Source organism: Giraffa tippelskirchi, chromosome 10 (genome assembly GCF_054371585.1).
Source record: "Giraffa tippelskirchi isolate mGirTip1 chromosome 10, T2T-mGirTip1v1.2.pri, whole genome shotgun sequence".
Classification (NCBI taxonomy): Eukaryota; Metazoa; Chordata; class Mammalia; order Artiodactyla; family Giraffidae; genus Giraffa; species Giraffa tippelskirchi.
The window spans coordinates 8,334,482-8,348,314 of NC_137284.1; the positions used below are offsets into that span (position 1 = coordinate 8,334,482).

Here is a 13,833-nt window from a genome sequence, read left to right on the forward strand (position 1 = left end):
TCCAAGAATAAAGTCCTTTATTGTCTTCCAAGCTGTGGTGATAGGGCTGGGGACTCCAGGAGACTCAGGTGGAACTTCCCTGGACCCGGTTGTAGAGGAAGATGGCGCCTTTGGCTGAGGGGCAGAGCTCAGCCCACATTTCAGTCTCCTGCAACCTCTGCATACTCTGTGGGGAGAGACAGTGAGACCCAGACATCTCAGTGTCAGGTTTCTTGTGGGAGCTGTGCCCACAGTTCCTGAGCCTCAGAGCCTCATGTTAAGGGAACTGAGCAGGTCCCTGGCGCACTCCCTTGGGCTGAAGGCAACCCTGTGAGGACTTGTGGCTCTGGAGGGAAGCTCTGAGATCTGGGAGCCCCGTCTGACCCAGGCCCGGGAGACAGACGTGCATCACCAGGCCTTTGCAAGCCCCAACCCAGCTGCTTATCCAAATGACACACTTTGCCACCTCGAACCTGTTTCTCCACAAAGATGATTCCTGTGGATTCGTGGGCCTCAGGTCCCCCACTCATATAGTGTCTCCTCACCTGCTCAGAAGTCAGGCTGCACCTGGACAGGATGTGAGAGTGGCCTGGTGAGTGCTTAGCCCTTGGAGGGTCCCTGTGGAGCCCCAGCTCCCTCAGCCATGCCCCTCAACCACCCACCTACTCCAGGACCCAGGACTCTGTCCTCCAGAGATCACTCACTGGACGTAGAACTCAGCACTGGCACGGCCGGCGCTGGTCTCATTGCAGGCGATGCCCAACAGCAGCGGCTGGCTCAGGGTAAGTGGAGGCACATTCACCTGGGGCCAGGGGTACCACCTGTCAGTGCCCAATGCCCACGTCCCTGCCCCCTCAATGAAGAACAGCATGTTACCCTAGTACAGCATTTTACAGTTTGTCGTACAAGTGCCGAGAGTCACAGAAAGTCAGATCTTGGGCACGTTCATTTCATGTGGGAAAACTAGAACTGGAGAGATGGAACTGTTTGCCCAGAGTCACCCAAGAGAAGTCAATTTAGTAACTAGGACTCCTATTGACCCCTCTTTTCAACAAACCTGCAGGGGAGTAGGCAAGACATTTATCATTATCCCCATTGTAGGGAGGAAAACCCTGAGGCACACAGAGACAAGGGTTAGAATTCCACTTCAAGTGTGCCTAGCTGCAAAGCCAAGCTCTTTGCTCAATGCCAGATGCCTAGGACTTCCCTGACAGTCCAGCAGTTAGAAGTCCTGTACTCTCACTGCCGAAGGCCTGGGTTCAATCCCTGGTCAGGAAATGAAGATCCCACAAGCCGCGTGCCAGTATGGACCTGTGGAATTCTGGCTTGTTCTACCTCCTCCGTCCTTGCCCACTACTCTGTTCTGCCTGCCCCTCACTCACCTCATCACAGATCTCCTGGAGGACACTGGAGAAGAGCTCCTGCACCACCAGCTCCCCAGGGAGGTCCTTGTGCAGGGCGCTGTCACCTGGGCACAGGGCCTGTGAGAGGTCAAGCTCAGTCTCTGCTCCCCTCTTTCTGCCCTGCTTCCCGCCCCCGCCCCCCACCTCACTGGCCCTGAGGGCCACTTTCTCTGACCCCAGCCTTCTTTTTCCAGATGGGCAACCACAGGTTCAGCTAGGTTCTCCATCTCCACCCCCACCCCCACCCCCAGTTCCCTAGCTTCCCATGGGTCTGGGGCAGGATTCAGCGGAGAGGCTGAGAGGCTACCCCTAAGAAGAGACTTTGGAGAAGCACCAGGCCAACTCCCCTTTTAAGAAATGAGGAAGACAAAGCTGAGCTTTGTGGGTCTTTGTGCCTCTGCGCCCAGCCTGGCATCTCACCTGGGGCTCAGGATGCCCACCAGGCACATCCACCAGCCCAGGTGCCTCAGCCACCTGGCCAGAGCGGCGCAGGAAGACAAGGAAGTCGTCAGCAGTGGCCAGTGCAGCACCCACGCCCAGAGGATCTGCCAGATAGGCTTGCTTGTCACCCCAGTCGGTGGCCCCCTGCTGTCGCAGCCAGGCAGCTGAGCTGGCCCAGTTGGTCCCCAGGAAGTCTCGATAGGAAGTAAGGCCCAGGCGCAGGAGCAGCTGTGGCCCCGGCGAGCCAGTGGGCGCCAGTGTGACGGAGTGCAGGCGGAACTTGGGGGCGTCAAAGAGCCAGGGCTGGGCCTGAAGCCGGCTCTCCCAGATGGCGGCGATGGCCTTGTCCCCTCCTGGCAGTGGGCGACGGTCATAGGCTGGACTCAGCTCAGCCCGAACCTGCTTCTTAGGCAGCCCCCCCGGGGGGCACTGCAGCAGCAGGGACACCTCAGGGTCCATGGCCTGGAGAGGGCAGTTCTGGGGAGGACACAGCCAAGCCTGTCACCTCGGGGGGCCCACAGCCCCCCTTGGGCCTGGCAGCTGGGCCCCTCTGGCACAGACTTCCTGAGGGTCCCCCCCCAGCCCTTCTGCACCCCCCTGACCATTCCCTGGGCAGTAAAATGTCTTATCATCCCAGCAAGAGCTCCGAGGCTCCTGCTACCAGATATCCCTTAGACTCTCCGGCATCCCTACAACCCAGAGGTCCTGGGTCCTGTCTCCCCCCAGTGCCCCTGTCTCCCCAAACCAAAGGTCCTGCCTCCCCCCAGTGCCCCTGTCTCCTCAAACCAAATGTCCTGGCTCCAACCCTAGACACGCCGGGACCCCTCCCACGGTCCGGAAGCTCCAGCCTCTAGCCCTCACTCACCGGCCCCCTCTCCCGCAGGCTCCTCCCCTTTCCTCGGAGCGGAAGTGCCAGCCCCCTTATTTGTCGGGTTCTCATTGGCCGGTCCCGGCGCTCAGGGCCCCGCCGGATAAGCTGCCTGGCACCCGGAGTCGGTGAGCCTTCCCGTCTGTCCCTGCTCCGTCTGTCTGGCTGTCCCAAACAATTCCGCCCCTTAGCCTGGATGGCGGCCGCGCCTCCCGAGGCGCACCTTGCGGAGCAGACCGGCGAGCCTGGGTCACGGGGGCTCAGCTTCCCTGGAACCCGTGGCTGACATAGTGTGACCTTGGGCAAGTCTTGCCTGCTGGGCCTCAGTTTCCCTATTGGCTCCAGGGAGTTGGGGGTGGGAGGTGAATTTAGTGATCTGAATATCCCCCTCCCAGCTCTCACATCCTGAGGCTCTGTGACACCGGGCAGCATGGGGACATGGGAGGGTCCTTAACAGTTTCTCATTTCACTGCTCCCCACAGGTCTTGGCCATGAACTCCTCTGGAGGAAGGAGGCGGGAAGCAGCTGGGCCCAAGGGTAGAAGGGCTCACAGACCTCCCCGGGAACAGGTGCTCCCCTCTCCACCCTCACCCCTGCTCCCAGTGTGGGAGGGCGGGGGGTGGGGGGCAGCTCTGAGCCCTGCTCCCTGGGAAATGCTGATGACGTGGGAGCGGGTGCTGCTGGGTCATACTGTTCCCAGGAGCACAGGGACTGCTGTCCCTCTGGTCTCCTTCTGCAGCAGGTCACTCAGATTTCAGGGTGAGCAGCTGGGCAGGCAGGGTCACCACTGGGACTAAGGGTCATCGCTGGGCTCTTTCAGGACCGAGATGTACTGTTGTCCAAGGCTCTGTCCTACGCCTTGCGCCACGGGGCCCTGAAGCTGGGCCTTCCCATGGGGGCCGGTAAGTGAGCATCTTAGGGGCTGGGCCCAGGAATGCTTGGAGCCCAGGGAGTAGTGTGAGCCGGTCTGTTAATCGCCTTCCCCCATGGCTCCCACCACAGTCCTGTGGGGACAGCATAGAAGGTACATCCCTGCCATGTACAGGGAAGACTGAGGCCCAGAGCCTAGGATCATGTCCAGGGCGGACTGGGAAAGGAGCCTGTGTCTGGCCAGGCCTGGTGATACCTCCAGCCCAGTGGCCCAAGATTGGGCACTGGGGGTGCTGAAGCAACTGAAGTTTATTGAGTGTCCACTCTGGGCCGGGTTCTGTCCTCAAAAGGGTCCCTTGATCTTTGTGACCCTCCATGAGACAGAGCCTATTCCCATGTAAGGTGAGAGACTGAGGCCCAGAAAGGGGAGACTTTCTAAAGGTCACACAGGCTCTGGTCTTGCGATCTGAGGCTCCCCCTATGAACTCTGGCCCATGCCTGAGCAAGGTCATTTCCTTACCACCCTGCCCTCCTGCAGATGGTTTCGTGCCCCTGGACACCCTCCTGCAGCTGCCCCAGTTCCGCAGCTTCTCAGCTGAAGATATTCAACGCGTGGTGGACACCAACGGGAAGCAGCGCTTTGCTCTGCAGCCAGGGGACCCCAGCACCGGCCCCCTCATCCGGGCCAATCAGGGTCACTCCCTGCAGGTGGGTACTAAGGGGCCAAGTGGCAGAGCCATGTGAGACCTCTGCTTGTGAGGGGAGGGTCACTGCCACCCTTCCCCCCGCATCTATCCCAGGTGCCTGAGTTGGAGCTGGAGTCCCTGGAGACCCCACAGGCCCTGCCCCTGATGCTCGTCCATGGCACATTCCGGCAGCACTGGCCGTCCATCCTGCTCAAGGGCCTATCCTGCCAGGGAAGGACACACATCCACCTGGCCCCAGGACTGCCTGGGGACCCTGGCGTCATCAGTGGTCAGTGCCCCTCCCCCAAGCTACTCCTACACAATCTGTCCTTCCAGGCTCCCTCCGAGGGCCATAGCCTCTTGTCCAGGGCCTGCCCATACCCTGCATGCAGGAACAAACCCCCTCCCCACCCACTGAAATGAGCCCAGGACCCCAGCCCACCCAGGTTTGATAACTACAATCCAGATGCCCCAGGCCCCAGCTCCAATTGTCCACTCAGGCATGCGGCCAAATTGTGAAGTGGCTGTGTTCATCAATGGGCCCCTGGCCCTGGCAGGTGAGTCTGGACACAGCAGGGACCACCCCAGGCCTTCCTAGAGGGCTTGAGTCACATGTCTGGCTCTGTCTGCAGATGGAATCCCCTTCTTTCGCTCTGCCAATGGGGTGATCCTGACTCCAGGGAATGCTGACGGCGTCCTGCCTCCCAAGTATTTCAAGGAGGCCCTGCAGCTGCGCCCTACCCGTAAGAGCTACCACCCCAGCCAGCCCTGTTCTTTGTGCCTAAAGCCTGTGCCCTTTGCTCTCACCTCTTTCCCAGCTTCCAACCGCAGACTGACTTGGTTCTCCCTTCTCTAACCAACCCTCCTCTCTGTCTCAGGAAAGCCCATCTCCTTGGCTGGTAATAAAGAGACAGAGCATCAGAGAGACCCCAAGCACGGCTTCAGAGAAAGAGGGATGACCCAACAATAAAATATTTACTTTTTAAAAAATGTAAAAAGATAACAAAAAAGAAACTCCGGTTTGAAACTATGAGTCATCATCCCGTGGCTGCAGCCAGTCTTCCTTGTGTGCTCAGGGACTTCAGCTGGGTCAGAGGTGTTGGTCCTGGCCACTCAGACAAGGGAAGGGCGGGTGCTGTACAAATGAGGGCCCACCCTCCTGGGGGATGGCAGAGTCTGACCCAGCCAGGACCCTGGTCTACACAAAGCCAGTGACAGTGAGTGAACGGGCCCAGCTTGGTCGGTGCATGTCTGGAGAGGGTGTGGACAGTGAGTCCCAGCGGGTGTGGACTTAGGAGTGGTCATGGCAGGTGGTGAGCGGGCGGGGGCAGTGAGACAGGCTTCAGAAGGCCTCATGGCCTCCCGTGAGCTGCAGGAAGAGGTCCTCATCCAGCTCCTCCCCTCGGGCCCGCTCCCGCGTGGACAGGAAGATGTAGCCCCCAATGTACTCATGCACAATGCGGCAGCTGGCGGACACACAGCTGAAAGCCACGTTGATGTGCTCGTCAAACTCGATGGCTACCTGTGGGGAGGGCGGTCATAGGACTGGTACCTTGCCCCGGCTGGGTCTGGCCCAGCCCCAGGTCCCTCCCCCGACCCTCACTCCAGGCCCACCTGCCGGATGTCCCAGTTGACATTCCACTGGCGCATGTTGCTGAAGCGCCAGGTCTTGACCACGTCGCCCACAGACAAGTCAATGCGGATCAGTCGGTTGTTGGCAATGCCCAGGATCTCATCTTTCCTACTGCCCTTGAACCTGGTGCCCAAGAGGAGAGTTTTAAGGAGGGCCCCCCACTCTGCCTGGCCTTGGAGCCCACCCAGAGAGCCTGGTGCGGCACTCAGGAGCAAGCTGGCAAGTTAGTCCCTTAGTTTCTCTGGGTCTCAAGTTTCTCATGTGGAAAATGGGGGTTCACTGATGTAATCACTATGATAGCATTTAGCAGCATCAGGCAAATAGTCCATGCCTTTCAATAGGAACTTTTTTTTTTTTAGCATCATCCTCAGCTTGTTCCAGTCTTTACAGGCTCGGAAAGTGGGCAGTCAAAGAGGGCACTCCCTTTATAGCAGCCACCCAACCTTGTCCTACAGACCAGCTGCCCAAGGCCCAGAGAGAGAATAGTATGTGGCAGGGCTGGGATGGGTGCAGGGGGCCACCCGCTCTCTCGGCCTGATCACTCTCTAGTGTGTGCTGGACACGTGCAGGATGGAGGGGGTGCACAAGAGCTGCCCTCAGTAAGGTCTCCACTCCCAAGGACAGGAAGGAAGGCTTCAGGTGCTGCCCCCAGGCAGCAGGGGAGGGCCCTGCCTGGTAGAGCAGGCTGGAGTGGAGCTCCTACCTGACCACAACATAGGAGATGCCGAAGTCGGGGAGGGACTGCCAGGCCTGGATGAAGCGCAGCTGGGCCTCAGACAGCGAGAGCTGAGCCACGTTCTGGTGGGCTTCCAGGATCCGTGGAGTAAGCTGCGGGACCACGCTGGTGAGGGGCTGCCAGGGTCCCTGAGACCCCCTGCCTGTCCCCATCAAGGAGACAGGATGTGGAGCCTGGGGTGGGGACAGTGCCCAGCGTAGGGCCACCAGAGTGCACCCTGTCTGCATTCAGGGTGCTGAGCCGGGCCTTGAGGAGGACGGGGCAGCTGGACTGTGACCCCTCCCAGAGGGTTACACTCAGTCTCAGGACCCGGGAGGGAGAAGGAGCGAGTGAGAGCGTGCATTTCCAGGGGAAGGCTCTGTGGAGATCCAGGGGCCAAGGATGGCCAGCTAAACCCTCTGGGCAGTCCCACCACCCATTCTCCCTGGCACCTGCTTGGCCTTGAATTTTCTCTGGAAGCGTGGGGCCACAAGGCCATAGGGGTTGAGGCCCTCGGCGGAGGCATCGGGGCCCTGGGGATGGTTGCCGGAGCCCCCACCACCGCCGCCGCCGCCGCCGCCGCCTGTCCGTTGCAGGCTGAGGAAGGCCAGGATGGCCTTCTTCTCGTTGGAATAGCTGCTGTCCGCCATGGTGCGGCCCTTGGAGGCCAGTCGGCAGGCAGCCATCCAGCGGGCATACTGCTCCTCCTGGGGTGAGAGGTACGGGGAGGGAGGTGAGGGACCCTCGCCCGGCCCCGCCCCGTGCCCCTGTTCTGGCACCGCCCCTTGCCCCTGACCTATCCCCGCCCCTTGCCCCTGGCCTGGCCCCGCCCAGCGCCCGTTTTGCTCCAGCCTCGCCCCGGCCCCTGCCCTTCACGCACATTCTGGCACCGCAGGTAGATCTCACTCATGCCCTCAGGGGATGGCACCAACAGTTTGATGCAGAACTTCTGGCCTGAGACGTTGACATCGGGGACCACTTCACAGCCTGGAGGAATAAGGGATGGGCTAGGGGGCTGGGGAGGGGAGCCCTGGTGCGAGGGCCCTGGGTGAACGCCAGCCCTCCACAGCGGCCTCTGTCAGAGGGCATCTTCCGGCCCCTAGTTGGAGACAGGTGAGAGCATTCACCTAGGCAGCCCCAGGTGGGCCAGGTGAGGCCCCTGCCCGCCCCCGGCCCACCCCCAGCCCGCCCCTGCCCTGGTCCCGCAGACCGCCATCACTCACCCTTGAGGTTGAGCTGCTGGATGGGGTCCCCGAGGGCCTCGTGCTGGCTCTTGTAGTAGGACAGGGTGGTCTCCTTGAACACCACCCAGTGCTGGCGGTATCCCTTCAGAGTCAGTTTCCGGGGCCTGAGGGTGTGGTGGAAGGTTCAGGACAGGCCGCCTCCCTCCCTCCCATCCTCTCTCCCCACTGGGCCCCCATCCAGCAGGGCTGCCAAGGCTGGACCCAGACTCACCGGAAGATCTGGAGATGTTCCCTGAGTTCTGGGATGGTGGTGAGGCTGTCCTGGGGAGGAGAGGAGTCAGGGGGGGGAGCCCAGCCCTTGCGCTCAGCCCTGACCCCAGCGCCTGACCGGAGCCCCTCCTCACCAGCATGTCCGTGGGTGCCGACCCCTCCAGCTTCACCTCCAGGTTGCTCAGGGCTGCATCCAGGTCGTCCAGCCCTGCATCTGTGCCCGCTGTTTCGTTCACCTCCCCACTCTGGGACAGCTTGTTGATGTGGTACTGGAGGGGGCACGTGGCCAGGGACGGCTGAGCCGGCAGCCCATTCGCCCAACAGTGCCCTCAGCTGGGCTTCCCCGGATGCAGAGTTCCCTTTGGAAGACCCTGCCCTGGGCCCGGCCCACACCCAGCCCCCGGGATCCCCCGGCCTGCCCGGCACCTGTAGGGCTGCAAACACCATCATCTCCTCCTCAGTGCAGTCAATCTCTTCCAGCAGCAGGTCCCACCGAGCCTGCTCGTACAGCTGGGTCAGCCGCACTGGGTCTGTCTGGAGGGAGGGTGAGGCTAGGTCGGTTGGGTGACATCTGTCCTGAGCACCCCATGCACCCAGCTCCCTGCAAGCCTCCAGCCTCAGCCCGGCCCATGCTGTGCAAGCTCATGGAGTGGTTCCACATTGGCAGCAGACCCCAGCCCCAGCCTGCCAACCCCATCTGCCCAGGCAGGCAGCAGGTTCTTCCCTCTAAACCTTTCTGTGCAGATATTGACTATTTGTCTACTGTGTGCCCTGCGTGAAGGGACAAGGAGGTGCTGAGTAAACCACTCAATAAATAAGTGATTCAAAGCGATAAAGGAAGTAACTTCCAAAGCAGGGGCTCGCTCGTGCGCTCAGGCAAGAAGCCCACGAGTTTGATGGTGATGAGAGAGAATGGAACTAGGTTGTGGGGGTGGGGAGGGCTGCTACTCCCCAGAAGGACACATTCTGGGAAGGCTTCCCTGGGAGGGTGGCTTGTTGTGCTGACACCTGGGAATGACAAGGAGCCACTGATGAGAAGTATGGTAGGAAGAACATTCCAGAGAGAAGGAGCAGGGAGCTCAAAGGGGCAACCCCAGTTACCCACAGAAGTAAGAGTAAGCCCGCACTCCCTCTGAAACCCACCAACATTAATAGCAAAGGCATAACAAGGATAAAGGTCAAAGGACTAAGAAGAGAGAGGGGACTACAGCACGTTGAGAGATACCAACAAAATTTTGGAAGATGAAAAGCAAAACATGGACAGGGACTGAGTTGCAGGGAAGGAGAGCTGGGTTCTCACACTTTTCTCTCTCTTGTTCTATGGCAAAGAACTCTTTGTGACCCCATGGACTGTAGCCTGCCAGACGCCTCTGTCCATGGAATTCTCCAGGCAAGAATACTGGAATGGGTTGCCATGCCCTTCTCCAGGGGATCTTCCCAACTCAAGGATTGAACCCTCGTCACCTGCATTGCAGGTGGATTCTTTACTGTCTGAGCCACCAGGGAAGCCTTTCTGGGAGGCAAGGATGGGCTGAAATGAAGACCATAGAAAGTCTGTAAATGGAACGGTCCCTTCCTACTCCCTGTAGCCGAGTGACTCCCTGCTCCCAGCTGGCACCTGGTAGAAACCAGAGATTTACTTTCTCAAGATGCTGAGCCAGTGCATCTGGCATTCCCAGCACAGCTGGGTGGGAGTACATTGTACTGAAAACAGCTGAATGAAGAGAAAGTTGGCATTTTGAAAGATGAGACACGCTCAGCCCTTCCCCATTTGCCATCAAAGACATTGGCAATGAGCCTTCTATTCCCCAGTCAGGAAATCAGAGCTTTCACTGCTGAGAAGCCAAAGAGAAACCCCCCACAACCAGGTACATTCCTGCCCCATCTTCCCCAGGAGACCCTCCCAAATGCCAAGCCCTATTCATCCACTCAGGGTTTCTAATTGGCTTCTTAGAGCCTTACTAAGTATGAAAGGGCAGGCAGGGATTATCCACATTTAACGAAAGCTGCTGGCATGAACTACAGTCAGGTGAAAAAAGAACTTGGAGGAAATAAAGACAATGTAGAGAGCAGAAACCGAGAAGGAAATGGCAACCCACTCCAGTCCTCTTGCCTGGAAAATCCCATGGATGGAGGAGCCTGGTAGGCTACAGTCCATGGGGTCGCAGAGGGTCGGACACAACTGAAGTGACTAAGCAGCAGACAGCAGAAAAAACTTCAAACACTAGTTGAAATCCTTACAGAGACAAAATTCTGCACTCATAAAACAAGAACAGGAGGCTATTTTGAAAAGGAATGTAATCATATAGTTATAGTAATTAAGACAACATGGTATTGACAGAGACAAATTGATCAGTGAAATCAAAGAGAGTTAGAGAGAGGGACTTTGCTGGTGGTCTAGTGGCTGAAACTCCGTGCTCCCAGTGCTGGGGGCCCAGGTTCCATCCCTGGTCAGGGAACTAGATCCCACATGCTGCAACTAAGAGTTAACATGCTGCAAATAAAGATCTCGCATACTGCAATGAAGATCGAAGGTCCTGCATGTTGCAAACTAAGACCTGGCACTCCCAAATAATTTTTTAAAAATATTTAAAAAGAAAGTCAGAGAGAAACTCATGTATGTTCACCTTAGGACAAGGGAGATCTTGCCATCACTGGGGAAAGGATGTTCTTTTCAATAAATGGACCTGGGTCAATTGGATACCCATATGGTAAAAAAAAATTTTTTTAATTAAATGTAAAGTATTTGTATCTCTGCCTCTCACCACATACAAATATCAGTTCCAGTTGAGTGGCAGATCTGAATATCAAAGTGAAAACAGTAAAACCTTTAGAGAAAAATAGGACTACATCTGTGAAATTTTAGAATAAAACATTTCTTAAACAGGATGAAAAAGATATTAATCATAAAACAAAAATATGACTCAGATTATATTAAAATTAGGAGCTCGTGTTCCTCAAAATAAACTACTAAGAGAATGAAAGGGCAAAGTATTCTGTGCTTTGTGAAAATATATTCACAATATATTTATCTGTCAAAGTACTCTGTACAGAATATATGAAGAACTCCTACAAAGCTATATGAAAAAGATAAGTACCTCAGTGTAGAAACTGGTAAAACACTGGACAGAAACTTTACAAAAGAGGATATCCAAAAGGCTAATAGTCATATGAAAAAGTTCTCAACTTGATTAGTCATTCAGTTCAGTTCAGTCACTCAGTCGTATCTGACTCTTTGCGACCCCATGAATCGCAGCACAACAGGCCTCTCTGTCCATCCCCAACTCCCGGAGTCTACCCAAACCCATGTCCATCGAGTCGGTGATGCCATCCAACCATCTCATCCTCTGTCGTCCCCTTCTCCTCCTGCCCCCGTAAATTAAAGCCACATAAAAAAGCAAATCAGTGGTTGCCTGGGTTTGGGTGTGGAAGAAGGAATGACTGCAAATGGGCACTAGAGAACTTTCTGGGGTGATGGAAATGTTCTAAAATTGGATTGTGGTGATGGTTGCATAACTATATAACTTACTAAAAATAAACTGCTTACAGTGGGTGGTTTTTATGGTATATAAGTTATATTTCAGTAAAACTGCTTGAATAAACAAACAAAATACCATATCAGATACTATTACACACCTACCTGAATAGCTAAGATGGAAAAGGTAGGAAATATCATGTACTGGTGAATTTGTGGAACAGTTGAAACTCTCATACACTGCTGATAGGGGTGTATGGGGGTGTAGTTATCTACTACAGCTAAACCAGTGCCTGCCCCATAACCCCTGGTGGTTCAGATGGTAAAGAATCCACCTGCAATACAGGGGACCCAGTTTCACTCCCTGGATTGGGAAGATCCCCTGGAGAAGGAAATGGCTACCCACTCCAGTATTCTTGCCTGGAGAATTCCATGGACAGAAGAGCCTGGTGGGCTACAGTTCATGGAGTCACAAAGAACAGGACACAATTTCACTTTGACTTTTCAAACTAGTGCCTGCCCTACAACCCAGCAATTCCACCTCTTGGTGTATATGTTACAGATATGTTCATCAAAACATATGCTGGAATGTTCATAGTGTTTCTATGCATAATAGCCCAATCTAAAAATTGTACAATGCCCATCAACAATAGAATGGAGGACTTGCCTGGTCTACTGGATAAGAGACCTCCTGCCAATGCAGGGGACACGAATTCAATCCCTGGTCTGGGAAGATTTCACATGCCATGGAGCAACTAAGCTCATGCACCACAACTACTGAGCCCACGCTCTAGAGGCCACAAGCCTGCACATGGCAGTGAAGAACCAGTGCAACCAAAAACTAATAATAATAATAAAACAATAGAATGGAAAATTAAAATCAATTGTGGTATGTTGACAGCCTGAAATATTACACATCAATGAGAAATATGCTACCTTATATGCAACATGGCTGAATCATACAAGCATAATGCTGAGTGAAAAAAAAACAGACACAAAAGAGTATATAGAATGTGTGATTTCCTTTATGTAAATTTCAAATATGGGCAAAACTAATCTATGGTGTTAGCAGTAACATTAATGGTTCCCCCTGTGGGAGACACTCCTTGGCTTCTGAATGCTGGTAAAGTTCTGTTGCTTGATGTGTTGGTAACATTTGTGAATACTTCTAAATGTATGTTACACTAAAACAAAATAAAATAAAAACCACTAAAAAGGGACAGTCAGAAAATAAGAGCTCTTAAAATTTAAAAAGACAGTTGCAGAAATTATAAAGTCAATAGATCATTTGGAAGATCAGTCAAAGAACTTTCCAGAAAGTAGAAGAAAAAGACAAAAAACATAAAAAAAGGAAAGAAAAGATACATGTCTAATTTTTTCTTGTAAAATAAATCCAGGAGGTGTAATATTTACTAAGTTCCAGGAGGAAAAAAAAAAACCAGAAAAATGGAAGGGAGTAAATTATTAAAGAGATTGTATAGACCATGTTTCCAGAATTCAAGGACCCAGGCTTCTGATCTGGAAGGGCTCAGCAAGTGTGCGGGACAATCAAAGAAGAAAGATTCATATGAGGACATGCTATTGAGAGATTTTTTAAACATCAAGAAATAAGGAAAAGATTCTTTTGTGTTTTGTTTTGTTTTAGCTGTGCCGTGTGGCTTGCAAGATCTCAGTTTCCTGACATGGGATTGAACCCAGGTTATGGCAGTGAAATTGCTGAATCCTAACCACTACACCACTAGGCAACTCCCAAGAAGATTCTTAAGTTTCTGGGGCTTCTCCTACCCCTCCAAGAAAAACCGAAAGGGTCACATATGGAAAGATTGAAAATTAAACGGAGTTAGATTCTTCAACAGAAACACTAGAAACTCAAGGACAACAGAAACACTAGAAACTCAAGGACAATGGGAAGGTTGCTTCAAAATTTGGCAGGAAAATGTTTCAAACCTAGAATTATACAAACTTTCATGTGAGTGAGGGTAGACCAGCAACCTTTTCAAACACAGGATTTCAAACCACTTAGGGAAAGCTATTACCCTTTTGCCATTTTAGGGGAAGTCATTGAAATATATGCTCCATTGAGATGAGGGAGTCAGTCAAGAAAAAGGAAAATGAGATCCAGGAATCAAGAAGTCAACTATAGGAATTACCAGGAAATAGTGAAGGGAAGTTCAAGGACAACAATCAATCAATGGGTCTAGATTGCTACCATTCCATGGTTCTCACCAAGATATAACACGGATTGATATCCTAAAGTAACCAATAATTTTCAAAGGGGCATTGTGCTCCAGTTGCAGCGTTGGAGGGAC

General features: G+C 54.0%; 3 protein-coding genes across 15 annotated transcripts in view; 1 reads left to right on the top strand and 2 right to left on the bottom strand.

The window, feature by feature from the left end:
* On the bottom strand, window positions 1-2,962 carry NUDT22 (nudix hydrolase 22). Of its 11 annotated transcripts, none has more exons than XM_081532733.1 (6): window positions 2,915-2,962; window positions 1,803-2,300; window positions 1,362-1,460; window positions 684-781; window positions 453-546; window positions 1-166 (listed from the first exon to the last, which is right to left on the bottom strand). In XM_081532733.1, exons 2-6 carry the CDS (start codon window positions 2,280-2,282, stop codon window positions 65-67), a joined length of 873 nt encoding a protein of 290 aa, XP_081388859.1. In that variant the 5' UTR covers window positions 2,283-2,300; window positions 2,915-2,962; the 3' UTR covers window positions 1-64. The 11 variants fall into 11 exon arrangements, with proteins under 11 accessions (XP_081388859.1, XP_081388854.1, XP_081388855.1 ...); XM_081532728.1 differs by lacking the exon at window positions 2,915-2,962 and adding an exon at window positions 2,689-2,723 and having other exon boundaries at window positions 1,803-2,285; XM_081532729.1 differs by lacking the exon at window positions 2,915-2,962 and adding an exon at window positions 2,689-2,723 and having other exon boundaries at window positions 525-546.
* On the top strand, window positions 2,782-5,261 carry TRPT1 (tRNA phosphotransferase 1). 2 transcript variants are annotated; one of them, XM_081532740.1, is made up of 8 exons: window positions 2,782-2,993; window positions 3,174-3,260; window positions 3,512-3,593; window positions 4,100-4,269; window positions 4,362-4,536; window positions 4,748-4,804; window positions 4,880-4,990; window positions 5,126-5,261. In XM_081532740.1, the coding sequence occupies exons 2-8, from the start codon at window positions 3,183-3,185 to the stop codon at window positions 5,215-5,217; spliced, it is 765 nt and encodes a 254-aa protein (XP_081388866.1). In that variant the 5' UTR covers window positions 2,782-2,993; window positions 3,174-3,182; the 3' UTR covers window positions 5,218-5,261. The 2 variants fall into 2 exon arrangements, with proteins under 2 accessions (XP_081388866.1, XP_081388865.1); XM_081532739.1 differs by having other exon boundaries at window positions 2,782-2,819.
* Window positions 5,204-13,833, bottom strand: part of FERMT3 (FERM domain containing kindlin 3) — a 17,355-nt gene continuing 8,725 nt past the window's right edge. For both annotated transcript variants that reach the window (XM_081532725.1, XM_081532724.1), the window contains exons 7-15: window positions 8,476-8,583; window positions 8,184-8,318; window positions 8,051-8,100; window positions 7,819-7,943; window positions 7,476-7,582; window positions 7,048-7,302; window positions 6,584-6,708; window positions 5,862-6,003; window positions 5,204-5,769 (exon numbers count right to left, since the gene is read on the bottom strand). In XM_081532725.1, coding sequence (XP_081388851.1) covers window positions 5,590-5,769; window positions 5,862-6,003; window positions 6,584-6,708; window positions 7,048-7,302; window positions 7,476-7,582; window positions 7,819-7,943; window positions 8,051-8,100; window positions 8,184-8,318; window positions 8,476-8,583 — 1,227 coding nt within the window. In that variant the 3' untranslated portion in view covers window positions 5,204-5,589. The remainder of the gene's footprint in view (window positions 5,770-5,861; window positions 6,004-6,583; window positions 6,709-7,047; window positions 7,303-7,475; window positions 7,583-7,818; window positions 7,944-8,050; window positions 8,101-8,183; window positions 8,319-8,475; window positions 8,584-13,833) is intronic.

Excerpts from the sequence above, each read along its gene's own strand:
- NUDT22 (XM_081532733.1), bottom strand. The coding sequence starts at position 2,282 with ATGGACCCTGAGGTGTCCCTGCTGCTGCAGTGCCCCCCGGGGGGGCTG. Across the intron at positions 1,461-1,802 it reads GTGGGCATCCTGAGCCCCAG|GCCCTGTGCCCAGGTGACAG; the intron begins GTGAGATGCCAG and ends GACCTCTCACAG. Across the intron at positions 782-1,361 it reads TCCAGGAGATCTGTGATGAG|GTGAATGTGCCTCCACTTAC; the intron begins GTGAGTGAGGGG and ends CCCTGGCCCCAG.
- TRPT1 (XM_081532740.1), top strand. The coding sequence starts at position 3,183 with ATGAACTCCTCTGGAGGAAGGAGGCGGGAAGCAGCTGGGCCCAAGGGT. Across the intron at positions 3,261-3,511 it reads ACAGACCTCCCCGGGAACAG|GACCGAGATGTACTGTTGTC; the intron begins GTGCTCCCCTCT and ends GGGCTCTTTCAG. Across the intron at positions 4,991-5,125 it reads CCTGCAGCTGCGCCCTACCC|GAAAGCCCATCTCCTTGGCT; the intron begins GTAAGAGCTACC and ends TCTCTGTCTCAG.